Source organism: Coturnix japonica, chromosome Z (genome assembly GCF_054131305.1).
Source record: "Coturnix japonica strain WE chromosome Z, WE-NBRP24, whole genome shotgun sequence".
NCBI lineage: Eukaryota > Metazoa > Chordata > Aves > Galliformes > Phasianidae > Coturnix > Coturnix japonica.
In genome coordinates, this window is record NC_140702.1 from 65677688 (window position 1) to 65704060 (window position 26373).

The following is a 26373-nucleotide window of genomic DNA, read 5'->3' on the forward strand; positions in this document are numbered from 1 at the left end:
CATCTCTTGATGTTGAACTTAGCTTCTATTTTCAGCCCTCATACTCCAGTGGTTAACATCATGGAAGTGAAAACGTATTATTACTACTACCAGTAATAATTAGGCATGTGGAGAGCTCCAGAAATCACAGTCAGAGAAAAACATGTAAAACTACACATTTCTAAATGAAGGTATATGTTTTACTTGAAGGGAAAGCACAGGGTTCAGGGCCAGAAAGCACCACGAGTTCTCAGAAAGGGCCACAGCTCCACGTGTAAGTAGAAGCGAGTAAGATTCCTTTCCATTTCTTGACTTCCTGTGCGTGATGACATTGGTTCCTGCTGAGCAGGGCTCACTCTTCTCTTCTGCTCATAATGCAATTGCAAACTTAATCTGGGGTGATTAATCTACATAATATCTTACCTGCCTTTCATTTGACTTCAGTTATTGCAGTTCATCCACAGAAGGGACTGTGTGAGCAATGATAGAAGGCTCGACAAATTTATTCTGAGTCATTATCTGCCGTCATGATGGGTAATAGATACTGGATTTCTGCTAGTATTGCAATTAATTTAAATAAGAACCATATGCCCAAAGCCAGAGCCTTGGAGATAAGTCAGACATCTGGCTGAGATTCCACGTTTAGGAATGTAAGTGGTGCAGATGGTGAGAATGCAATACACACTGTGCCTGTTGGGTTGTAGTAGTGATAAATGCACTTCATTAGGTAGAAAAAAGGGGGAAAGTCAGAACAAAGAGGTGAATTTTCCTGAGGAATGTGGGTGATATTCATTTCAGTTTGGACTATGAGGCCTTCCATGTATGCGTCTGGGGGAGTCTGCTTTACACCACGAGCCAAACTTTTATTCCAAACAGAGTATGCCAGATATAATATAACACTTTCAGACAACTTTGTAGAATCAGATTGATATCTCAGGCTGTAAAAATGTTCGGTTTTCTTCCTTTGAGTGCTTTGGGAATAAAAACCAACTTGTGAACAGTGTAGGGAACAAAACAGTTCCTCTTATTCTGCATGAAATATTACTTCCAATGAATGCATTGGTGTGAACTGTGGCTCAGAGGCATCTCACAGGTGCTGCATAGACATGAACTGGAGGGAATTCAGCAGCAGTATGAACTGACGTAATTTGTGTATTCTAAGAGGAAAGGATATGGGAAGCCCGTAATACTAATGCTGTCTTTGCTGATACTGTTTTAACCTCAGGTCTGAATTTAATGTTGTCTCTGAAGACTAACGCAGACCAGTACCATGGCCTTCACTGGGGATAGCTCTTTTTGAAGTGCTTATGAGGGAGAGCTAAAATTAACTTGGGGAGGGCTAAAGTGACTGTCACCCAACATCATGCTCGTCAGGGCAAATCAGATGAAAAAGTTCATTACCCCCTTGTCTCATAGACTTCTTTTGCAGTTGGTCTACATTATATTTACTGAAGTAAAGCTTTGACTTGAAAATGTCTTGGTAACAATGGTCATAGCAAAGAAAACTTCAGAAGATCATGGATTAATAGAAAGAAACCACCCAGACTTTCCGCAGCTGCTTGCTGTAGGTGGAGATGACATCTTTCTTCTGTCATCGGGGTTGTGATTGTCTAATGGATTTAAGCAATCCATCCATGTGGAATCTGCCACTGCTTGTGAATGGTGACTCTGCCAAGGCCATGACCACAGCTTCCACACTTGGTCAGGTCTATAAGCTATTCAGAAAAGGGTTTTTCTGAAATGCATGAAATTCAGCCAGCAAAAATGGATGTTGTGCTGAAATGCTGAAAACACCAGTCCTACTGTCTTGCTTCTGAGTCCAACTTTTGAGCCAGTTTGGGTGCTTGAAATGCCAGGGTTGTTCCAATGATCCCATCATATCTGCCTGTAATTGAAACCAGTCTGCCAGCCCCAGCCCTGGTTTGCCCCAGATTTGAAACAGGGAATATCAGTATAATTAGACATGAAGATATGACCATATTTCACTTGTGATGCCTAATTGACATGAGGATAGATAAAAATACTGCAAGCCAACAGCAAATTAATTAATCTACTCATTAATTTTAAAAATACATTTAAAGGGGTCTGTTCTTGCACCAGTGATATCAAAATGACAGCTAGAAGCATCACTTGCTACTTTGCATACATCTAGAATGTTAAAATTGGACAACTTGTTAGGAGAATGCCAAGCTCTATTTCTTTACATGTCATCATTTATTTCTTAATACGTAAAGTGAAATTAAAGCTTATCAGTTCATCAGTTTTTATTGGTACCAAGCAGTAGGAAAATACATTTTCCAGCTGAAGCACATACCTTCACCACACACTGCACTCTGGGCCAAGTCCTTACGGTTTGCTTTCTCTCATTCAGGCTAATTTACCTAACACCACTTCTTTCTTTCCAGGCAATGCGAGTCTGGCAAGGTCACAGATCCTGACCACGCAGTTTTCACTTCACAGTGCTGGTCTGTTTAGATGAGTAAAGGATGTAATGTTTTTAAAGCTGGGTGGCATGGTGGCTGGCTGTTGTTTTCCAGTATCAAGCAGTGAGAAGTTATGCAAGTTTCTTCCCAGAAGCCAGAAGCCTTAAGACCCCCCGATCACAAGTGCTCCCCCACCACTTCAGGATTTCTTCACTGCCTGCCTGATGATGCCTTGGATTTGTGGCATTGCCCCTCTGTCCTCTGTGTGTCCCAGAGGTGTTTCTTTCTTGCCTTCAGGTCTCCATTCCAGCAGCCCTCCTGTATCTCTGCTTTTCCTCAGGCTCATTTCATCCATTGCATATTTCCTAAATGAGCAAAGAAGAGTGCCTCTTTGTCCCATCTCAGACCATCAGGCATCACATGAGAGCCCATCCCCAGTTTTGGTGCAGTGGATTGGAGGGAAGGCTGGGGCTGGAGGTCTGAGGATGGCCGTGATGAGCTGAGCATGCAAACAGCAAGCGGGAAGGGTGGGTGGCTGCAACCTCCAGTGAAACACATGGCAAAATAAATTTGTTGCATGTCATCATAAAAAGTTCAACCTCAGTAGGTTATTCTGGGGCTGAGATCCTCTTCTAGCATTCATATGCGGAATGCATGGGGGGAAGCAGCAGCTGGTGTCACAGTTAAATTAGGCAATAGGAAGTGTGCTTGGGCTGTGGTTTGCTGGGTTAGGAGACGGCATGGTTGCTCATACAATTAGTATGTGGCTGATGGGTAATAGACACCAAGTTCAGCCTCTGTCTCACAGGCTGAGCCGAGCGTGGGGCGGAGCGTAGTGAAGAAGTGGAAAGAAGTTTCAGAACATTCTGCTTTTATTTTTAAGAATGGGCTCATGCCACCAGCCTGCTCATGAATTACACAAGTGTGGGATGCACCATTGGGTGGAGGGTATGGCACAAATTGTACGCGCCACACTGAGGTCCCCGCAGCCCTGTTGTTGGCAGGAAGAAGTGCTGGATTACATCCCAGCTCCTGCCATTTTTAACAGAGAAGCTAACCAAAGTGCCACATCAAAACACTGCTTCATGAACATTCCAAGCCCTGAGTGAGACAAGAGCAGTGCAGGCATCATACTGCATCCCAGCAGCAGCAGCAGATACCAAATGCTCTCGTGACACCACATAAATAACAGCTCGCTCCAGCGACGCTTGTCTGCTGAGTGAATTGCTTCAGGATTTGCTCCATCTTCCCTGCCTTGCAAAAAATAACCTGCAGATGTGTGCCTCTAAAAATAATTCTTGGTGCTGTGGCCGTGGTGCAGTGTCACTGCATAATTCAGCAGTTTCATACTGTGTTCTTTTAGAAACAAATCTTTTCCGCACACTAGAAGCAGCTGATGGAAACAGATCCTATCCTAACTGAGGCTGCTCTGTACATAGCATTTTGCTATCATATCTGTGGACAACAAACAGATCTGGCTTACGATCATGTTATGTTAAGAACTATTCCTTTCCTTGTCCAATTCATTAAGTCTGTGTACTTAATAAGCAGTTTCAGCTTTTACAAGGTCTTCTGTGGGAACAATAAAAGAGAGGAGAAAAGGAGAGAAACATCTGGATCCATGAAATGCTCTTGAAATAGTATCTTTTTTAGTGTCTTACAGAGATTTCCAAGGGCTTACATTAAGAAGTTAATTCCATTGCTGCTGATGATGTTGAAAGCATATTAGAAGTACAGTTTAGACTTGGTCCTGTTGCCTAGATGGAAATCAGAGTTGGCACACTCTTTTGCCTGAAAGTACATTCGTGACGAATAGCGTTGTTTGTTTTTCGTTCAAGTTCTACTACTTTCTCTCTTATTTTTTTCCCCTTTAAAATTTTACTGTGAAAATGAAGAGAAAGATAAGACAGTGGGAGGGACTGAAGCTACAATTCCATCATAATTTTGCAAATCACTTCATTCCTCTTCGTTGTTTTTTTTTTTTGTTTTTTTGGTTTTTTTTTTTAATCCTCTTTTCTTCTTGTTCAGACTTGTCTGTTTTCCCGCGTCTTTACTCTGTTTTAACAAATACCTGCTTGTGGTGGCGTTTTATTTGGTCACCTACAGTTCTGTATACCGACCAGAAAAGTGGAGCAGGGCATGGAGCACATCATGCTGGAGAGGAGCCCAGCTGAAGTGCTGGGGCTACCTAATGAAGTGCTGTAGGGAAAGTAAAGCCAAGCCTTTGTCAGAAGTGCACAACAAAACGACATGTGACCAGAGCTGTGAGTGCAGCAGGAGGTGTTTTAGGTAGGTAAAAAGGAAAAGATGCACAATTAGTGGCTGTGTGCTGGAAGAAGCTCCCGGGGAGGTGAGACGGTCTCCACACTTGATGACGTCCATCTGGAAGGACTTCTGAGCATCAAACCCTCCTTGAATCAGGTGCTCTCTGAGGGTTCCTTTTTATGCTGTGAATCTATTCTTCTAATGTTATGCTGCTTCTTTTCCCTTGGATTTCTGTCTGCTTCCTATAAGATGGCTTAAGTCTTGACTTGAAAAATCCCCTTGGCTGAAGCTGAAGCAGGGTCATGCCCTTTGTGACTCTAAGCCAGTACTGGAAGGATAAAAACCCTTTTCCATAAGTGGTTGTTAAGCACCCTTATGTGATTCATGGCGTATGAAATTAGATGGCTATTCTTTTTCAGTCTTACAAAGCGTGTGTGTTGAAGACAGGAGACATTTAATAACCCTTGTTGTTAGATGGTATAGAGAGCATCCAGGAAATGATTTGCAACCTTTTTCTTGCATTGAAACAGAAAGGTTGTTGCTAATTACTGTGATTTCCTTTTAAAAAAGTGTTTATTGTCAAGGCAAAACAGACTTTTGGATTGCAGCCATTTGATTTGTCAGCTTTTTGGCTTTGATAAAAGCAGAGAAGTGAAAGTTTATTGCCCCTTAACTTTCAGGCACTGAGGTGGTCAGAGAAAAACAGAGACAGGCTCGAGTGCATCTCTGAAGTCAAACTGGAGAAGATTTACCTGTCAGATTTCAGATCATGCACAGCAGTTTCCTGTTTGATTTTGTTTTCATCACCAGGTGGGAAAGACCAGAGCACTCAGTGGAATGATGGGTCTGCTTCTCCTCTGCACTTTGAGGAAGCAAGTGCTGTAGTGACCCTTTGTGCCTGTGTTTTTCCCATTAATCTGTCATAAAATGGCACCATCCTATTTAACTGTATAGCAAGAGCCATCCTAGAATCATAGAATGGCTTGGATTGGAAGGGACCCCAAGGATCACCAAGATCCAACCCACTTGCAACAGGCAGGGCCACCAGCCTCCACATTTAAGACCAGGCTGCCCAGGGCTCCATCCAGCCTGGCCTTGAACACCTTCAGGGATGGAGCATCCTCAGACTCTCTGGGCAGCCTGTTCCAGCACCTCACCACTCTCTCTATAAAGAACTTCCCCTCACATCCAATCTAAACCTTCCCTGTCCTTTCAGCATGAGGTAGAGCTTCCATACCTAGTGGTCATCATGACACCCACGCTGTGTTGACGTCATCTCGACATGGGTAACCAGTGTAGAGAACAAGGTGTCCACAACTGCATCTTTCTTAAATTATTTTCCATGGTATTTGACTTTCCTAAAAACTGATGTCTTTGTGCCTGGCTCCGTGCAGTCCTAGGCTATTAAAATCACAAGCTGGGATTATTTGCTTGCTTTCTTCCCAGAGCTGAATTTCAAAAAACATTACAAATTTTCCCTTTATACTTGAAAATTGTTTCTCAGATACGTATTTCACATGAAAAGCTGTGGTTATATATCTGTGTGTGCCCATGGGCATAGGTGTCTGACATACCTATGGGGTGAGCAGACTTCAGTCAAACCCTGAACCCACCCAAACACAGACCAAGTTATTAGCTTGCCTGAGTCCTGTTCAGAGAACTAGTTTTAGAAACCTACCTCCTTGCATTAGTTTCTGTGATGAGCTTTTCTGTGCATGCATGCAGAGAATGTGCTTGCCTTCCACTGTTTATCAAAACACATTTATTAGACATTGCTAATGCAGCATTTTCATGATCATGTTGATGATAGATACTACATAAATGGGACTGGGTTGGACTGCGTTCAGTCTGAGAGCTTGCCAACAATTTATTGCTGTTTGACTCTGGCAACTGAGCACGAGCCCTGCCGCCAGCCAGCGCAGTTCCTGTGGCACGGTGCTACCTTTGCCTTCCTTCTAAAGGAAGTTATTGCTCTGCATTAACTCATTATCTTGCTCTATTATAATAATTATTATATTGCTCTGCATTATCTCAGGGGCATTTGGTCAGGAGTTGGAGCCACAACATGACCGCTGTGGGAGTTTAAGAATCCAAGGAGCAAGATAGATCTGCTATGATCAGAGTCGTAGAAGTGTTAAGGTTGGAAAAGACCACTGAGATCATCTAGTCCAACCTTCCTATGTTTTGACTCACCTTTGTGTCCGTCCATTGCTGAGCATGAGCCGTCTGCAGGAGGTGCTGTTTATGGGGCTGGGAGGAAGTCTGGCAAACAGTCTTCCAATTGAAAATCAGAGGTGGATGGAAAAAAAAAAGCCACTTGCTCTCTTTTTTTTGGCTTTAAATCTCAAAGCGGTGAGTTGTTTTAAAGCACAGGCTTAATTTTAGATCACTTTAGCTGAGATACAGGAGAATGCTTGTATTAACAAATGAAAAGCGTAGAATCACAGTATCGTAGAGGTTGAAAGGCATTTCTGGAGATCATCTGATCCAACTCCTGCTGAAGCAGGTTCCCCACAGTAAGCTGAGCAGGAAATAAAATGTTTTTGTGAGTATGTGTTATACTCTTCCAGCTCATTAGACTGCTGCATTATTTACTCTTTCAGTTCATCAGACTATACATTGCATGCAAACCGTGCCATCTTCGCACTAAATTCACTTTTTTTTCTTCCCTTCAAATTTCACACCTGTCAAACATTAACTTGATTCTGCAAAATCCATTCCAGTTTCATCCCTGAAACTAAACAAAAATCATTTTCTTGGGTCAACGCCAAACAATAAAAGAAATTTGTTAGAAAAGAGTGTAGGACAATGCTGACAGCATGTATATAAAGCTGAGGCTAAGCAGATGAGTCTCATCAGAAGTCTTTTATTTAATCATTCTGCTATTTTTGACATGCTGTCTAGCAACAAACCACATGAGCATTCCTCTGCATTAAGAAAAGATTAAAAAATCAAAATCCACGAGAAAAGGGAGGAGGGTGCATCTCAGTGCTGAGGGAATCAGCGTGTGATGTTGAGGACGATGTTCCCATCTATATAAAATGCATCAGAAATGGTTTTTCCAGTGTTCACAGAGGTAATTGCCTTTTGAAGTCATCAGTGGCAGAAACAGGGCCCAAGGGAACAGCATGGAGCTGTGGAGGAATGGGGCCAGGAGTTAGGGAAATGCTCTGCCCCAGGAAGTGATGGGCATGGAACAGGCTGCCTGTGCATTGAATGTGTGCATTCTCCAGTTACGTGCAGCTCTCCAAGCCCCACCGTTACCCACACAGGGTGGAGCATTTCTTGCACCCCTTCAAGTTGTTTTTCACTGCTTCAGAAAGAAACGTGCTTCACAGAGTGCTCTGCAGAGATGATGGATCATCCCATCTATATGGAAGGTCCCTTCTGAGAAAAAGGAACCGCCGTTTCTGCTCCATAAAAACTCTCCTTGACCATAAAAAGGATGACATACATCAGCACTTGGAGCAGCTGCAAGAGGAGTCCATAAACAATGCATTACAATAAAGAGCAGCCAGAGGTCATGTCTGAGATCCAAAAGCATCAACCAGAGCTGCCCCGGGCAAGACCTGGCACAGGTCCCCAGAGTCATTCAGCAGAGGTGTCTGCCAGAGGAGGATCTGGTTCCTGGCTCATGTTCACAACAGAGGAGCCCAGGAATTGTATATCTTATCAAGAATTGCCCATTAAAAATAAGTAGAATGGAACTCCGTTTCTTGCGTCTGTCCTTATAACCAGAGCTGAGCAAAAAGCAGATAGCAGGATTGCAGGGTTGATTTTTTTTCTTTTTAAGAAGAAGAGAACAGTGTTATATGATTACAGTTATTGGACTGCAGGAGCTGGTGAGAAACATGACCGAGATTCACACAATTACTGGATATCTGACCTTCAGAAAAACCACTTACGTGCCTGCGGTGATTTGCACCCAGAGGTCTGAGTGTCAGCTTTGGTGGTGAAGGTGGGTCTCTGTGGCTGGTTGGGCAGATATTGCTTTATTCACTTCATTTAGAGAAATAGAACAGCAAATATATGCCTACTGTGCTCACAGGCGATACTGCACCACCTAGGCAGTGCAAGACGTGCACTGTACCCTGTGCTGTTCACTGGGGGCGGTAAGGCTGGAGTCAGATCTTGCCTCGCACTCAGGGTGAACATAAATAATCTCTTTACAAAACTATGAAAAAGGGCTAAGTCTGGAAATCGTGGCAAAGTGAATGCTGAGTGAGCGTCTGCAGGAAGGCCATCCTCTCTTACTCAAGATTTCGGTATGTATCCCACGGAAAGGCAAACAAAAATAAAGTGTGCTGCTTCAGTTTTACACCATCTTGCCATAAATCTACTCTCTGTGTGAATTATGGCAAAACTACATGCAGCTACTGAGCTTCTGCCTTAATGCATCCACACTGCAGATGGGTTTTGTCCATACATGTTTTGGCAGACAGACCTGGCTGGCATTTAAATTCCGTGTAGCATACAGAGGAAAAAAAGGTGGGGGAGGGGAGAGGGGTTTTTTTAAGATACCTTGTTTTTTTAAGATACCTTGTTGACTTTCTTGCACTGCTAATCATCTCCAGGAAGTTAACTGTTGTAATTTCTATTTGCATTTTTGCTGCATTGTGTATTTCTGCAAGTCAGGATGATGAAACAGAACACCAAGACAGGCCCAACAAGGGGACGCTCTAGCAAAGTCCACGCACTGCAATTAATGCACCCATGCTTTTGACATCTTTAGCAAGGACTCCCTTGACATGTTATTTTCATTTTAAATGATAAATAAATAAATGAGATTGTATAAAGTTCTCGGTTTCCCATCCCTAGCTTTCTGTCTGTTTTTCTCCCACCCTTATTTTCAACCTCTTCTGCTGAAGTCAAGCTCTGTAGTCACTGCCACTCCAGTATTGACAGATACAGTGTAATTCTCAATTCTTTCAATTGCTATCCTGACATTATTTGCACTTCCAATATATTCCAGCTGTGACAGTGCCCGAACCCTTCCCCTCTCTCTTCACAGCTGTGTTTTCCTGGCTCAGTGTTCCCCAGTCTCCACGGCACTGCCACTGGTGTCCCAGCACAGAATAAGAGCTGGGCTGCGGGTGGTGGCAGCCCTGCGCCAGGTGGGAACAATTATGGGAAGGGTTCCTGGTCTGCACTGCTTGAATTACTGCTGATAGCACCCAGATAAGCTAACTTAATAAAGCGGTGGCATAATAAAGTCACATTCCTGCCTGTCTGGGACGATGCTATCAACCCGCTACATGGAGCTGGGGGCTGTGCCAGTGCATTGGTGTGTTGGTCAAGGAAGAACAAGTGGAAAGCTCAAGAGAGTGATATCCCCTTAGATGTGTTTATTGGTATAAAACACTTGAACCTAAACCAAAACCTGTTGGGCCACTCTCCTCCTTCCAACAGCCGAAGCTCCCTGTTAAAAGCTGTCAAAGTCCTGAGTTCCTCCTTTCAGAAACCAGCCTTAATGTTAAACAACTTAATTTCCCCATGGTTCCGTATTTCAGAGACTGGTCTTCCTGCCCAGCTGTGTGTGTGTTGGTGTTTGCTGCATGCCCACATGCACGGCTGAGTAGCAACTGCTGAGCTGAAAGTTATTCAGTAGGTAAATTATCAGTGGGGACCCTCTCTTCCCTCGCAATCTATGTAATGAGATCGCTGCCGTGCAACGTTGATTAGACATGTCAACCTGCAGCTGGATGTCTGAAAATGAGTATTGCTATTAAAATGCCTTTGCTAATGATCAGCACATGTGTCCATCATTTTGACAGATTTCTCCTCAGGAATGTGGAAAGCATGCAGGAATCCCAAGGTTGCGAAGTCGTGTTCGGGGAAACGGGTATTGGTGTATTGTATTTCCTGTGAGTTAACCCTAAAGTGGCAGTTTCCTTGGCAAAATCATGCTGATGGCTGAAACTCGCTGCTGAGTGCAGGCGGTGCTCAAAGAGATCCATAGACCTGAACTGGGAACTGAGTGTGATGGGGAATTGTCTTCTGGAGCGTAAGCCTGAAAACAGGGCATCCATCCTCTGTAACACTTCTTTTGGTGTGATTTAAAGCTTTCATTATGTGGAGAAAAGTATCAGGTGTTTGTAGAAAATATTTCTAGGTCTCCATATCAATTTAGCAATTTACTAATAGGAAAACTGAAAGCTGGGTGATTCAAGAAGAGAGGGGCAACTCCAGCAATGTGCCCAGCCAGGAGCCCTCCCCAGGAGCAGGCCACATGCTGAGCTCTGTGTGTTCTACCCAAGGCACACCATGGTTTTTCAGGGACCCAAGCCTGGAAATTAGATGGGAATTCCCACGGAGAAGGGAAGAAATGGTGACAGCTGCTGCTCCTATTTCTTTTGTTTTGGTTGTCACAACCCACAGCCCGGAATCTCATGTCCCTCATCTCCCATCTCCCAGCCCTTTCTTTATCAGCCTCCCTTCTTTCTGCAGACAGAAGGAGATGAATGTGCACTTGGAAAACCATCGGCATGGCTCGTGGCGTATGAGCAGCCTCCCCGGTGCACCTTTGAACCCATTCCTCCTGCATTTGTTTGTCTTGCAGATAAAACTTCACAGCAGTGTTTGGAGAAAAGTCTAATGAGGGACCACTGTTTGCATAACAAAGCGAGGCTTCCTCTTCAGATGTTCAACCTTCATTAAGTATAATTTATATTCCATCTAATCTTTGGAAGCGGATAAAATATGGAGCCAAAGTTTGTTTTTACATAGTTTGGAGTAACGCGTTGTTTGTTTTAAGTGGTCAGTTGCAACTGACAGTTGATTTATATTCAACATAATGATGATTTGTGATGGCTGCAGATTGTCGTGGGGAGTGTTGTGTCATTGACTGCCATGTCTTTAGCACTCTTTGACGTAAGTTATTGAGTGAAAGGACAAGAGCAAATGGATGTTTTCAGATATTTCAGCAGATCCGTGAGCATAAAAAATGGTGAATTTGTAAAGCACGTGGGCTTTTTCCTCCAGAATCTCATGTTGATGTATTGAATAGCACACTGAATGGTAGCTTGCTTCTCTGGCAAGTCCCAGTCATCACCACTTGGGGCCCTTGGAAGGTCACTGAGCTCCTGCAACCAGCAGCTCTTGGGGTGATAAGGGACACCAACACCCTGCTCTAGTGTGCTGCCTAGAAAGAAAACAGGCTGATCCAGCTGAACACCTAGAGGACATCACAGCTTGGTGCAAACAAATTCATTTAATTTCTCATCACTTAGACTTTGTTCATACCATAGGCATACTAAAAGGGTATGATCCTACTGAATCTTCACCATAGGTTTGGCCCCCTGCCCATATAAAATGCACTTCTTCACTGCTAATGAAATACTCTATATATTTCACTTATCACCTTCCAGTTTTATTAAAAGATGAGAAATGACTGATAATATTTATCTTGTTTGAACTCCGAGCTGAGCCTTACCCCTTCCTGCAAGTTTACATTGTAATGACAGATGTTTGAAAACACCCTTCAGCATATCAAGAAAATTACAACCTGGCTTGTGTGCGAGGACAGCACTGAGGTGTGCTGTGTCCTTTCAACACAGAAAAGCAGGATTTTCAGATGTCTGTGATCCTCTCCAGTTCTCCATGCAGAGCTACGTAGATACTGTGGATTGAGTTGTGGCTTCCCACCTTGTGTTCCTTTATACTGAGAAAAGCTCAGCATTCTCTGCTGTTTGGTTCATCACATCCGTAACAATAACCTATCCAACACTGTTTTTGGAAGAGACATCAACCCTTAGAGAACATGGTTGTTTATTCATTTGTTTGTTTTATTTTTGCAGGAAAAAATGCTGTAAGGGTTATAAGTTCGTTCTTGGACAGTGCATCCCCGAAGGTATGTGGTTTTGCTGTTCTTACCTTTCCTGTCCTTGTGCATTTGTCTTTCCCTGTGTGCTCTGTTCTCTCTTTCTGGGAGAGCGTCCTAATACAACCACAGCCTGTGCTGTGCCGCATGCATCAGCATGGGAAATGTTTCCAAGAAATTGTCATGAAAATAAAAAAAATCAGCGTCTTCCAAAAGTTTTGTTCAGCATGCCAAGCCTTAATCCTCCCTGAGTACATGTGGCTGCACACATCTTGTAACAGGACCTGGTGCAAACACAGAGCCGCATGCTGCTCTTGGCTGTGTGTGCAGAAACAGTCTGCGCATCCAGGAGCTCACGCTCCCTCTGTGGTCTTGCAGGGGAGATTTGGCTTGGAAATGCATGGGGTTACCAGGTGAGTTAGTCCTGCTTTTATGAGCTGTTATCTGGAGGCAGCAAGGAGAAAGCATCACCATACCATGCCTCTTCTGGCTATGGGCATGGGGACTGGGAATTGCCTGGGGTGGTTCATGCCACATTGAGGAGGAAATCTGCCCTCCTGCCAGGCTGCCCAGAGGCTTTCCAAAGGCTTTTCCCACTTCCAGTGCTCAGAAGTGGTTAACTGCACATCTCTTTTGAGAAGAAGGCTGAGGTCTGCCTGCTTTAACCATGGCAGAGACCTCTGCCTGGTTGGCCCAGCTGGAGCAGCCATCACTCCTCACATTTTGCTCATCTTGGGTGAAACTGGCTCTGAAGTTGTAGGAGAGGAGGAGCAGCCATGCAGAAGCAAATGGCCAGCAACAACAAGACATTAAACCTCATTTCCTCCAAAAATACAGGTTAAGTGGGTGGTGTTGTCTCAGTTTGAGACGGTGATGTTTCAAAAAGAAAAGTGGCAAATTAACAATGTTGGAATATCAGCTGTATTTTGGGTTTCAGTCTCCATCCAACAGGGATCATAAACCAAACTCCTGTCCTGCTGTCTTTTTTCTGTTTGTTTGTTTCTTTTGTATCTTTGCTGTTGGCTGGAAACGCTCGTGGACTGCTTGCAAAAACTATTAAAAGACTTATTCTAAAAATAGGAATTTTACATTTGCTGCTTGCATGAGGAGTAATGGCTCACAGTGCCAGCAAGTGCTCAGGGAAATGGGTAGGGGTTGGGTATTGTCAGTGCTCACAAAGGCATTGTGACCTTGGTCTGTGGTTTTGCAGAGCTTTGTCTCAGCAATGTGAGATGATGGCTTCAGTGTGAGATGGGCACTTGGAGGAGATGGTTGTGTTGGGCTTGTTCAACCCTGTCTGTGCGTAGGAGGAAGAAGCCCTGAATCCTTTCAGGGTGGATGAAAGACAAGGTTCTGCAGCCTGGCCTCCTGCTTTCATATTGATAGTAACACTTCTATATGCTGTTATTTTCATTAAATATAATGAATGCAGCAGAAGTAATGAGAGCAAAAATAAAGTGAAAGCCATGGCAATAAATTATAGGAGGGTTTTAATTCTCATCTCTTGAGGTTTTAGGTGATTATGAAAGCAGCTTTTGTTGTGTACCCACTGACTTTACTTCATCCTGCCTATTAAGTGTATCTCAGTAACCTGAGTTTCTGCCATTCACTGAATTTCTGTGCTGGCTGTGGCTGCTCTCCCTTTGTCTCTTCACACCCTTTTCAGCTCAATAGATATTTTGCCTGGAACTCCAGTATCCACAACAGTTGCTCTAACATCCAAGACAGTCTGGGCCTTCGATGTAGTGAAGAGACACATGATTCAGTGAAGCACATCCTTCATTTATTCTGTTACAATACATCACTTGGCTCTTTGCACATTGTTTTGGCACAGTCTTGGAGGAGGGAGCTGCATGAAATGCATATCTTGAGACAGACACATAAATACATTGCAGATGTGAGCATATTAAAGCACATCTACACCTTTTAATCCAGTGCTGGCAAGTAAAGCTCAGAGAAATAGTTCCAGCCTCATCTTCTCCGTGGTTTAGGAGTGGTTATGGAGAGTGGGGGATGGAAAAGGGCTAAACTCCTTCCTTGTCCACCAGCCTTCCTTTAGGCAGTTGCTGTCTGAACATACTCTTTCCCCAAAGGGTTGTCCATGTCTGTCTTTCATTTCTGTCCTGTTCTTCCTCATCTTTGAAGAAAAGTAGATATCAGTGCAGCCCAGTGAACATGAGTCCATGCTGCTGTGTCCTGCGTTTTGTTGGCTTTGGACTCAGTGTCTCTCTATAGGTTTCAGTTGCAAGAGCAGGGAGCCACAACCATTAGGAAACAGAGGAGTTTCCTCAGTGTGCCTAATTTGTGCTCTACTTGGCCAGAAATCAGGTCAAAATGAGCTCCTTGCCCTTTGACCAGAATAGTTTTCCTCTTCTTTCCCTCAGAAACTGACAGCTCCAAGCAGGTCCTGTCTCACAGCATTGCTGATGTTAAAGTAGAGCTGTAGTCTGAAACAGCTTCTTTGGAGAGCAGACTCCCTACCAATGGTTTGTTAGTTGAGTTTCTTGTCTTCAGTCTAACTCACTGCAAAGGACACCATGGCAGACAAACACTCATAAGATCTGCTCTTTCCTTACTGATGCTATTTCAGAAACTTGGTGCAACCTTCTGTGTTGCACAGTCATTCCTGAATTCACTGAAGTGTGTGTAGAGATGTTTTTTATTTCAGTGCATCATATTTTCCTAAAGTCTGAAACAACCTGATCCTTGCTATGTGGCTTTGAATCATCCTCAAACCATGTTTCTGAGGCTGGGCTGATGGACAAGGGGTTGATATGTGAGGGAGCCTGTATTCTCAGTACTGCAGAGCATGCATTGGTGGAGTGGCACATCCAAGAGCCACAGCACCTTTTGCCCAGTTTTGCCCACAGGGTGAGGACTGATCCTACTTATTCCAGAGGAAAGGAGCCTGAAGGAAGATATGATAACAGTATTCGTGTGAAAATGCTGCAAAGGAGAAAGTGAATACTTCTTCATGGCCAGGGAGAGTAAGACGGAAAATAAAAGGGCTTTAATGGTATTAAGGGGAATTTGGAACAGGCATTAGTAAAAATCTTACCCCCTGCAAAGATATTTCATCTCTGGGATGTGGGGTGCCACCATCCCTGAAGGTTTCCTATGTGTGGGTTACTTGAACATCTGAGGAAAGTCTTGCATGTATCTAATCCTGCTTGGGGTGGAAGGTGGCCCCGTTCAGCTCTGTTGCTTTTCTTTTTTAGTATTTTTTTCTAACCTTCTTAGTGCACATCTGTTCATGGAAGCACAGTGAGGACAGAGATCATTCTTCCTCAGCTCTGAATAGACTGAACAGGCCAAATTTTGGAACAGGCTAAATACAGCATCTGTGGGAACAACTGGCTAGGGCACAGGTGGGCTCAGCTAAGCAAGGGCATACTCTCATGTTGTACAGCCCCATCCCTCACTTGCAGCCGGCAGCAGTGCCAGGAGCTCCATGCAGCACCTAGCACTCAAACTTTGCTACTGCACTGGGGCCAGTCGCTGAAGTCAACCACATCTATGTGGAAAAATGAAATTGCAGCCATGCGCAGAAGAATTGCCTCTAGCCCTTTATGTTTGTGAGTGTTTATTAGTCCTAAACATCCCCAGCATCACCAAAAAAGCCCAAACTATTCCACAAGGTTGTCCAAGTTTGAAGGCAGTGGCCATGTTTTCCTTCCAAACTCGGGCATCTGCACTATTCCACCCCAACCGCAGCACCATGTACATTAAAGCCAACCCACTGTGAAATCAAATGGAAAGAAAGGATGCCTGCTATTCACAAGGTAACAAGCACCAGAGAGGAAATGCTTGGCGCTGGGACACAGCATTTTTCAGTCAAAGGAGCTCTGGTGTGCTGTACTGGAGCTGGCACACTATGGCCCATTAAGCCCCATTTGAAGCACTTCTGTAACCATGCACACAGTCACTTCTGCCCACGGTGCTTCACATGTGTTCTGAATACTCCGTACAGCAAATGTGGTTTCACTTGCTTTTCCATCTATTAGTTCATTTTAATTGTTTGGAAAAGTCATCGTACGCAGAGATGTCTGCTAGTCATTAGCGTGAGTCAGTAATGAGTTGGGGTTTTAATCATTTTATACTGTGTATATGGAAACACAGCGCATTGCTGGGAACTCAGTTGAAACACGTAGGTTTGGGTGTTGTGTGTTATGTCTGGAGCAGAGGTGGGATGCTTCTGCTTGGCCACACAGAGCCCCATTGCTGCAGGGTTATCAGCCACAAGAACTGTGAATCACTGTGTGCAGGGCAACACTCCATTGAAATAACCTCAGAGGGTGGCTGTGGCATAAAACCCGGCCTTCAGCAGGGTGACCTGAGCTGGTGTGGAGGCTGGATGCTCCTCCTGCTCCTTCCTTTTCCTGGGGTTTTGAAGTGGGACCTCAGGCAGCTTTCTGGGATCTCACTGACAAACATGGCTAGTGACTGAACGTACCCTGATTTTCACATGGCTGTCATTAGGGGTGATGATGGTTTTGCAGCAGTGTGTTCTTCACTAGGAGGTTTATAGCTGAGTCTGAACAGTTACTGCATGATTTTAATTAACTTTTTTTCTGTGTGTGTGATGTATTTTCTGCCTGGATTTGGCAGTTCACTTTACTGTATTTCTCAGTACTTTGTATGAAAAATGCTTATATCAGCACTTAAAAGACTGAGGGAAAACAGGAAAAAAAACAAAAAACAAAAAAAACACCTTTTAGGTAACATAAAATTCCTGAAAATTCTCCTTGAATTCTGCAAACTGAGCAAGTATCCCTTGCTTAAAAGCCAATTTTAATAAATAGCCCAGTTGCCATGAGGTGCATTAAAAAGAGTGTGGCCAGCAGGTTGGGGGAGGTGATCTTCCCCCTCTCCTCTGCCCTGCTGAGGCCACAGCTGGAATACTGCCTCCTAACCATGCATTTCTCTCCCTAGACTACGATGTGTGTGCTGAAGCTCCTTGTGAACAGCAGTGCACAGATAACTTCGGACGGGTGCTGTGCACTTGCTATCCCGGGTACCGCTACGATCGGGAGAGGCACAGAAACAGGGAGAAGCCATATTGCCTCGGTGGGTAAAAGTGCTTCTCTCTGGTCCATGATGTATTTTCCTTCTTCAGGTTCTTTAGGGGTCGGTGTAGATTTCAAAACTTTCTTATTCTCTTTATGATTGCACATTAAATTTTGCTTTTAACTCTTCTAAGCGTTGGTCCCCATGACTAAGATATCTAAATCCTCCTGAAATTATGGGTGGGCAGTACCTAGAAAAATCCATATGCACCCAAATGCTTTGAAGCATTTTCCCTTTATTAATTCCTCCTGCAGGTTGTGAGCAGTGTTTGAAAAGAGATGAATGGTTCTAGCTGGAACCCCCAAAGCACTATAACCATGCTTGAGTAGGACAACCAATCCTTGGGGTTCCATTCAGATGACAAGGACCTGGTTCAGGACATTTCGTTTTCTATTGGTGCTCACATGGCTGTGCTCATGTGGCTGACACAAGTTGTGTCCTCTTAGTTTGCCATGCCAGGGAGCCAAGGTCGGCAGGACTGAGCTTTTAGTGAGCTGCCTGGTGCACAGAATGCTCACACAGTGGTCACTGATAAAATGACAGGTGCGTTAATGATTGCTGGTTTGCACAGAGCTCCAGCCTGAAGCAGCAGCAATGCTGCAGCCACTCATTTATTTAAACCCCAAATCTCCTGGTACTTTAAAAGGAAGATTTTTATTTAACTGAAGTCTGTAGCATCCAGCTTCAGGATGCTTTCTACTCTCACTCCTCTCCAGACATTGACGAGTGCGCTGCCAGCAATGGGACGCTGTGCTCGCAGATCTGCATCAACACCATGGGCAGCTACAGGTGCGAGTGCCACGAAGGCTACACCCGTGGGGAGGATGGCAGGACATGCACCAAGGGAGATAAAGGTATGTGCCACTGGGGTTAAAGGTCTGGGTTCAAAGGGTCTGCTTCACACGAGGCTCCATCTGGCCATCAGGAAGCATTGCTGTATGTGTGCATGATGGAGCACTGGCACTATTTGCCCAAAGAGATTATGAACAGCCCAGAGCTCAAGAAACATAAGAAGAAAATTTGCCAAATGCTGACACTTAGAAGCCTCCATTAATTTCATCCAATAATTAAATTGACTTCAGTGAGGTTACTTGGCGTTTACATGCCTTTGTCTGAGATCTGCACATGGCTCTGGGCTGGGTGGCTGGTGCCCCTTAGCGCTCAGGCACTCAGAAAATGAGTGCCTGGGAATTCTGTGGACTTTTAAGCATTATTTAAGTCAAAGGCCAGACTGTGTTGAATAACACCTGAATTCTGCTGACCTGCAATGAGTTCTCTGTGTTTCATGACTCTGCTTGATTAGGTGTTTGTTTTTTTCTATTGAAAGTAATTTGTGATGGAAAAGGGGTGAGAGTGAGGGCTTGTTCCTCTTCCTTTTCACTGCTGTTTTCAGAGCATAAATGTATACTGAATGTAAATGACTTCAAAGTTGTTGACCTCATCCCAGTTATTAAATTACAGCGTTTAGAGTACTGAAGATTAAATACTGATATGGCAGTTTAAAAAGCAGAGAAGAAGACAACAGTGTGCACTCTGGAAAAGAAAAAGGAAAAACAGGGGGAAATGAAAAAGGAAACTTCACTCTTTTGATGAATGGCTTCTTACCATAGGTTCATCTGTTAATGCCTGAGCACACATAGCAGTGGGTGCTCCAAATCCCACTGGATGGCCAAAGCCATTTATAATTTTGATTTTTCCCCCGAAAATCAAATGCAGTGGCTGGAGCCTCTCCATTAACATTGGTTGTTCCTTGTCATTTTCAAATGTTTGGGTTTTTTTCCTTTACATTTTCAATGTTTGGGTTTTTTTCCTTTATAAGTGTGTGTGGGTCATTAAGGAAATACATATAGCATAAATAATCCCCTTGCAAATAGCATTTTTAGCTAAACTTTCCTCTTGCTAATTCGTATTTTCTGACAGGGTAATGTCTGAAGCATTTGGGATAACTGACCATGGGAGACATTCAGGGCTGTGGAAATCATTCTAATATTTGAAAACATCAATTTTACATTGCTATAAAAACAACTGCGCTCTAAGGTTTAATGATGCAAGAAACATGCAGGGTCCCTCTCTCCAGGTTTACATTTTCTGTGTGTTTGCCAAGGGATCACTACTTGTGCTCATCCTGCCATGCATGGAAGCTGCAATGTGAGCACTGTTTTTGGCTCCGAGCTATGACAAGTAAGCTCTGGATTAGTTAGTGGGACAAGAAAACAAGGAACGTTTTTCCTGCATCCACAGTAATGCTGTGTTTGACAGACACAATTTAGCCACCCGCTCTGAAGCAGGCACATTAAACCATCCCAGCAGGCTGAGCCCAGATAATGCAACACAGATGATCCACCAAGCAGCCTCTGTGCAAAGACCGCCCGCAGCACAGCTCCCACGGAGCTCTGCTCTGCCAGCATCTCCTTCTCATCCAGCATCAGCCCTTTGAGCCAGGGCAAAGAAAACACATTGCTCCCTGAGCTGCTCTCTTACTGATGGCACTGCAAGGTTCACCAGTACCTGGCTTCACTGGAAGGCTCTGTGTCACCCATGAGCTTCAGAAACACTCCCTAAATGCGGCTACTTGAAGCCTTTTCTGCAGTAACTTTAGTTTCCTTATACAATATAAACAGGTTATGTAAGTGTCTTGCTCAACACTGGCCAATCTGACCCTGGTGGGGGACCTCAGCGTCTGCACCGTGTGTGGGAGGCTGCGGCTGATTGCTGCCTGTCCCTCTGGCCCATTCTAGGTGGCTTTTGGCTTTGTCCATGCTTTAGTCTGGCTTTACTGGTATTTTGGTCCTGATACAGGATCAGATGGGGGTAGAGCGAGTGTTTGATGGATGACTCCTTCTTTGGGCAAATCAGCACTCGTGTCTGGTATGAGTTAGGGGATTCCATCTCTCCCCTGGGACACAGCTCACACTCGCTTATGCGACGCTGTTGGACTTCTTCCTCAGATAAATCAGTCCAACTGGGTTTGCAGAAATCTCTCTGGTGTGATATTTTCCAAACATTAGCTGACCCCCGCACTGTTCACCTCCACAAGCCGTTACAGCCCTATTTATCTACAGTCATCAGCCCCATGTACCACATCTTGCTGGAAGGTAAACCGCAGTTTATGATGAAACAAGAGGCCAAATTCACTGCTTCTTAATCTGCACATAATTCTACTGACTGTAGTGGGATTGCCGGGGGTCTCAAACAGCAGAGGCTCTGGCAGTTTCTCTCTATGACCACATGTTGCTGTCAGCAACATTTCTTAGCACAGTGTGTGCACTGTATGAGGGAACTCATTTGGTAAGATACCTATTGAAACAAATTTGGTTAAGACTATTATCAAACCCAGTTTTGAGGAGGAATTTTTAAAAAGGACGTTTTACAAACGTCTCTCTATATGGGCCTCTGTAAATCTTACAAAGGTCTGATGATAAATATGTCAAAACACTCTCACTTTTTTTTAAAGACAGCTGAAAAAGTTTGAGAAGGGTGAGCCCATGGGAGAACCACAGTAATGACTTACAGTCGGGAGGAAATTTTCCTTATAGAAATATCAAGAGGTGTCCTGATAACAGCTTAACAGCTGCTTGTTGGGGGGGGGAAGGGAGAGGGGGAGAAAAAAAAAATGGAAAAAACTGTATGTGCTGCAAGCTCTATCAGAGATGGGCATAAAGGCTTTGGTGAGAGTCAATATAATCAATGATGGAGTCCTTCTGAGAGATGCTGTGGCCAAACAAGTGGTCCTGGAGACATAATAGCTGTAATTTGGTGAAACTATTTTACGTGGAGGTCAGTAGAAAAGTCCCTGACGTACCTTTTGACTATAAACTTTGAGCAATCCAAGCACTGCAGTGAAAGCTGTTCAGCCATGCGCTATCAAGTAGGGCTGGGAAGCTCCAAAAGCAAGATGCTTACTGTCCTATATGTGCTAAATGAAACAGGGAGGAGAGCTGTGCATTCCCACAGTGCCATAGGACTGCAGTGTTGGTGCAGGCAGGTGGTGACCAGGAAAACCCCCAACCTTTGCTTCCTGATGATCTGTCTGATTCAGAACTAACACCAAGGCCATGCTGCTGGTGGCCATTCCAGCACCCTGCCCTTGCAGTCCCACTTGCTATCTGAGATAAGAGAAGGGCTTATCTGATAAAATATTACGCTCAATGGACTAAAACTACTGAAAATAAGTTTGTGCATTGATGGTCTGTAGATGACCATCTGATGGGTGCAGTGTCCCTTACTGGACACTGTAAACATTTGAAGTCAAGTAGTACATGACATGTTTAGTATTAGAAAATTCTGTTTGTATTAAAAACAATGTAGACTTTTTCATAATCAGTACACAGTTAGGAAAAGATGAAGGGCATTAAAGCTGACATGAGGAATACAACACAATAACTAAATACACTGTAGTTGATACTTTGTGAAGACGTACTGGCTTTATCCAGGAGAACCTGCAGTTTTTCCATTGCAAAGCATACTCTGAGGGATCAGTGTTCCAACGTGTGCAATAACCCGTACCGGTGACATTGTACAAGGCCACACATCACATGCAGTCTCTGTGCACTTCATACTTCTCAGCAATTGTGTGTGTAAAAAAAAAAAGAGCTTATCTGGAGTCTGCAAGTACGTGTTTTGGAAACCACGTTTCTCTTTCAGTGGACATCTGTCAAAACAGCGCTTGTTTGTTTATGATGCAGAAGTGATTCACTGTGTATGGGACCAGGAAAAGGACGCATAAAAAAAAAGCATGTGCAATATCTTTTACAATTTGAATCATTTCAAGGATTCTTGAAAAGATTGCATTCTTATGTCGTATCAACTGCTGTGACCCATTCTCTCAAGTGGATTTAAATCCCTATCACTGCTCTCAATCCCAGTCTCACATCAGGCTGATTCCATCACGTGGGGAAAAAGCAGTGATGATAGTGCAGTACATGCAAAGTGAATGAAATGATCACATTGTGAGGAGTTTTACTGTAATTTATAGCACATGAAAATTTGCCCTTCAGGGCACTGTAAATCCGGTCAGACCTGTAGGAATGGTCTGCCCTAAATGCAAAGATAAAAGAAGGGGTGTAAACTTTTTCAGGTATTAAAAAAATAAATACTTCAGTGACTGTTAACTGAAAACAGCTGCTTTAAAAATGAGCTCAGAGCTGTTCCTGAAAAAATTTTCAGCCTTACATAGCAACTCAGAGTCAAGGCATTAATAATGGTGAGATTGCCTCTTCTTTTCATAGTCTGGGGGAATGCAGACTCCAGTTGCTTTTGCAATTACTTTATGAACCTTTTCCTTGGATCTTTATATTTGTATTGGAAACTGCTTTCTTTCAGCTGGACTTTCTGAGAAATCTGAAAACGTGGCGAAACCGGGGACATGCTGTGCCTCTTGTAAGGAATTTCATCAAATAAAGCAGACGGTTTTACAACTGAAGCAAAAGGTATGAACATTGATCAGTCACGTTAACAGACCTGCATGTTTTATGACAACTAAGCATAAATTTAAGTGTTTGAAACTGTCACTGTCCAGTGGCTCTTCTGCCCATGAAGATGATGGCAAGATGTTTTAAAATTGCATAAGAAGAGCAACTCTTCCATATGCTTCTGCGCTGCTTGTGAACAGATTGATAACCAAGCTTATGGCAACAGGATCTGGCAAAAACCCATTGCAATGTGAGCCCAGGTTTCTTGGCAAAATGCACTGTCCTCAGCTTTTCATTCATTATGAATGCACAGGATTTTGGACTTGATCCACCTCAAGTATATATTAGTGCAAGACATTCTCCTGATGAGGGAACGTGGGAGAATATGATTTTGCATTACCAAGTTGTTGATACAGGGTGCTTGCCAAATAGGAGGTGTGTGGCTAGACAAAAAGCATCACTAGCACACACATCAGCTTTGATTATTAAAAAGAAAAAGAAAAAAGAAAAAAAGCCTCAGCCATGAGTTTTTAGTTGATTACATTGCACACAAAGACTTCTCCTGACCTTCAACTTTATCTGTTCCTATATGTGACCTCCTTCTGTATTCTGGTAGGATTTAAGGAATGCAGATACTCAGGGTTTGGAGAACCAAGTACACAGGTGCAGATGCCTTTTTGGTGACACTTCTTCCAAATACTCAAGTTCTCTGAAATGGAAATGCTCTGCAGGAACAGTGTAAGCAGTCCATGTTGGCAGGCTGTAATCATTTCAGCCAAGCCAATCAGTTAATTTCAATGCATCAAACATAAATTGGTATGTTCACCTGCTGCATTCCATGTTATTCAATTCTGTGTAATTTGTATCAGGGAGAAGGAAATCTACCTCACTAAAATTAAATATACTGAAGTGTGACATATTCTCTATTTCAAAAATCTTGAAAACAAGCAAACAATAACAACAAAAAAACTTGCTTTCCTTATGAATCTGTATGAGGACAAATGTGAAAAGTGATAGAATTTCGCACGTGGAAGACATTCTGGTTTTCAGACAGCTCCCACTAGCGGACAGTGAATGGGATACAGTGGAGCTGCACTGCGGCGTGCCCGTGTCCATCAGCTGGAGGCTTTGCAGCAGCCTGAGTGCTCGGTCCACGCTGTTGCCAACTCGTTTGCTGCAAGAATGCATGGAAACGAATCGCCTGGATTAATGGAAAGTTTTATGTGTCTGACTTCCAGCGTTAGAATCCTGTGTCCTAAGAGCCCGACACCACCTGTTCCTGTGTGCACTTGTTGCACCTTTGCACTTAATGCTAATTTAGTAGCTCACAGCCTAAATTTTACCTGAGTATTTTCCCTGTGGTACTTGATCAATTTGGCATCCTCAGAGAAAGCCCAGTGAGCTGTATTTCATACAGAGCTGGAAGAGATGATTCCTACATGCCTTCAGCATCTCTTACCCTGCACAATACAGAGCTTTTGCCCATGCAGAGAGGAGATCTGGACTCATGCTGCTCTTCTGCCCAAGGAGACACAAAACTTTTGTGTTTCACTAACAGCTCCCTGTGGCCATCTCTCAATATCTGCAGTTGAAGCTGTTCTGTTTTGTACATAAAAGTTCATTACTGGCTGCCAGAGAGACAATTTATGGGAATAAGTCTTTAAGACTTTATTCTTGTGGTTAAAGATTTTGAGCTTACAAACTTCACATCAAATTATGTATAGCAGAAGAGTCTCAGAAGAATTCAGTACAGCAAATGCTACAACTGGGAACTGGAATGTGCTTCTGGAAGTCAGAGGTTGGTTCTGGGTCTTCCTAGGAAAAGAGGGAATTGAACGCATGTCACTGCTGCCTCTGGAGAGTGCATAAACTATTGGGTTAAAGGAGGTGGGTGATGCCATCAGCACCTTCTGAGAGCATTGCACCACTGATTCCAGATCTAACATAAGAGTAGTTCATGGACCAAGTACAGAAATTCAACTTATGTTGTTACCAAGTGGACTGCACAGTCTCCCTAATTTACTAGAGGGCAGAGGGCTGTGGGCAGATCTACACTGACCTCAGGCCTTTTAGGAAGGAGGAAAAGCATAAAGTTGGAAAAGCAGGGGATATGCTGACATGCTGAACACAGTCATTTTTTAAGAAATCAAGCAGTTGAGTTTTTGGAGTCAGGGCATTGCTAGATCCTATGGCACAGATATATTTAAACATCTTAATTAGAAATCCCTGATAGAAATCCCACATTTCTACTAAGAAGCACTTCCATAGTCACACAGACTCCAGATGAAATATTCAACACTCAATGCATAGGATCTTATCTCTAGCATTGTCTTACTTTAAAGTAGTCCCTCACTAATATTTGCACGCACGTGGAAAAATATTTTTCAAGGGCCACTGAGATTTGGAGCTGTGGAGGGAGAAAGCCACAGTCACGCTGGATCAAGATCCTGGTTCAGTTAAAGGGTGAAACACAAATTAGGCTGTTGAGTATATAGTCAACCCCTGAGAGGATGTGAATCAATATCAAAAACACATGTTTTGGCCGCAGTGCATGTAACAGCCATGTTCTGTCCAGAAGGTATCAAAGAGCATGAGCTAGACCAGATCCTGGGTATTTTGGCGTTTCTAGTGTGTGCCTGAAGTCCAGCTGACTCAGTGGGGAAGCATGTGTAGATGCTTTCACAGCAGCTATGTGATCTTTTTTTAACTAAGTTATTGTTAAAACAGCCTTGCTGGCAGAAGTAATTCAGTATTTTATTTACGCAACAGAAAAGAATACACTTCCAAATCTTCTTCATGATGAGTCGCTGCCACTAAGTGCATCTTTGTAATCTAGACTGGCTGTTTGCAATATAATCAAGAGCTATTCACAGCTGAGGCTATGCAGTAACTAACAGCTCCCCCAGGTGGGTCTAGGCTCTGGAGAGGAGATCCATTAGTAAGATACTCAATGGTGGCTGCTCTCAAGGAGAAATACTCACATTTTCTTTAATGTGAATAAGTGTTCCTGCTGAGGAAGGCTGGGAGAGATGAGTTTGAGTCTCACTGATGACACTGTAAATATTCTCATTTAAAAACTGAGTCAGAAATTTCTATGCTGTCAGGTTCTCATATTTGTAGTGCTGACCAACACTCATCAGCAGACAGGGCCACTGGTAAATGAAGAAGATGTTCTTTGGAAGATCCAAGCTGATAGTGCAATAGGCCAAGACCAGAGCAGTAGGCATGCTGAATCACCACCCTGTGGGGCTTCTGTGAAGTGCTTGATTTCCCGAGGGAAGGAGGTAGCATACGAGATTCCCATATGGCTTTCATCTTGTTGCTTAATTTGTATTCGGAGCATTCTCCTTGCCTTTGGAGCAGCAATGCTCTCCAAAGCACAAGTCAGAAGTAACCTTATACTTCACTC

General features: G+C 43.6%; 1 protein-coding gene across 4 annotated transcripts in view; it reads left to right on the plus strand.

The window, feature by feature from the left end:
* The window catches only part of CCBE1 (collagen and calcium binding EGF domains 1), an 84687-nt gene that overhangs the window by 48617 nt on the left and 9697 nt on the right, over positions 1-26373 (plus strand). For all 4 annotated transcript variants that reach the window (XR_014939265.1, XR_014939266.1, XM_085528521.1 and 1 more), the window contains exons 3-6: positions 12464-12516; positions 17419-17553; positions 18270-18407; positions 22876-22982. Coding sequence is in view for 2 of the 4 variants with exons in the window: in XM_085528521.1 (XP_085384647.1) it covers positions 12464-12516; positions 17419-17553; positions 18270-18407; positions 22876-22982 (433 nt within the window). In the remaining 2 variants the exon portion in view is untranslated. The remainder of the gene's footprint in view (positions 1-12463; positions 12517-17418; positions 17554-18269; positions 18408-22875; positions 22983-26373) is intronic.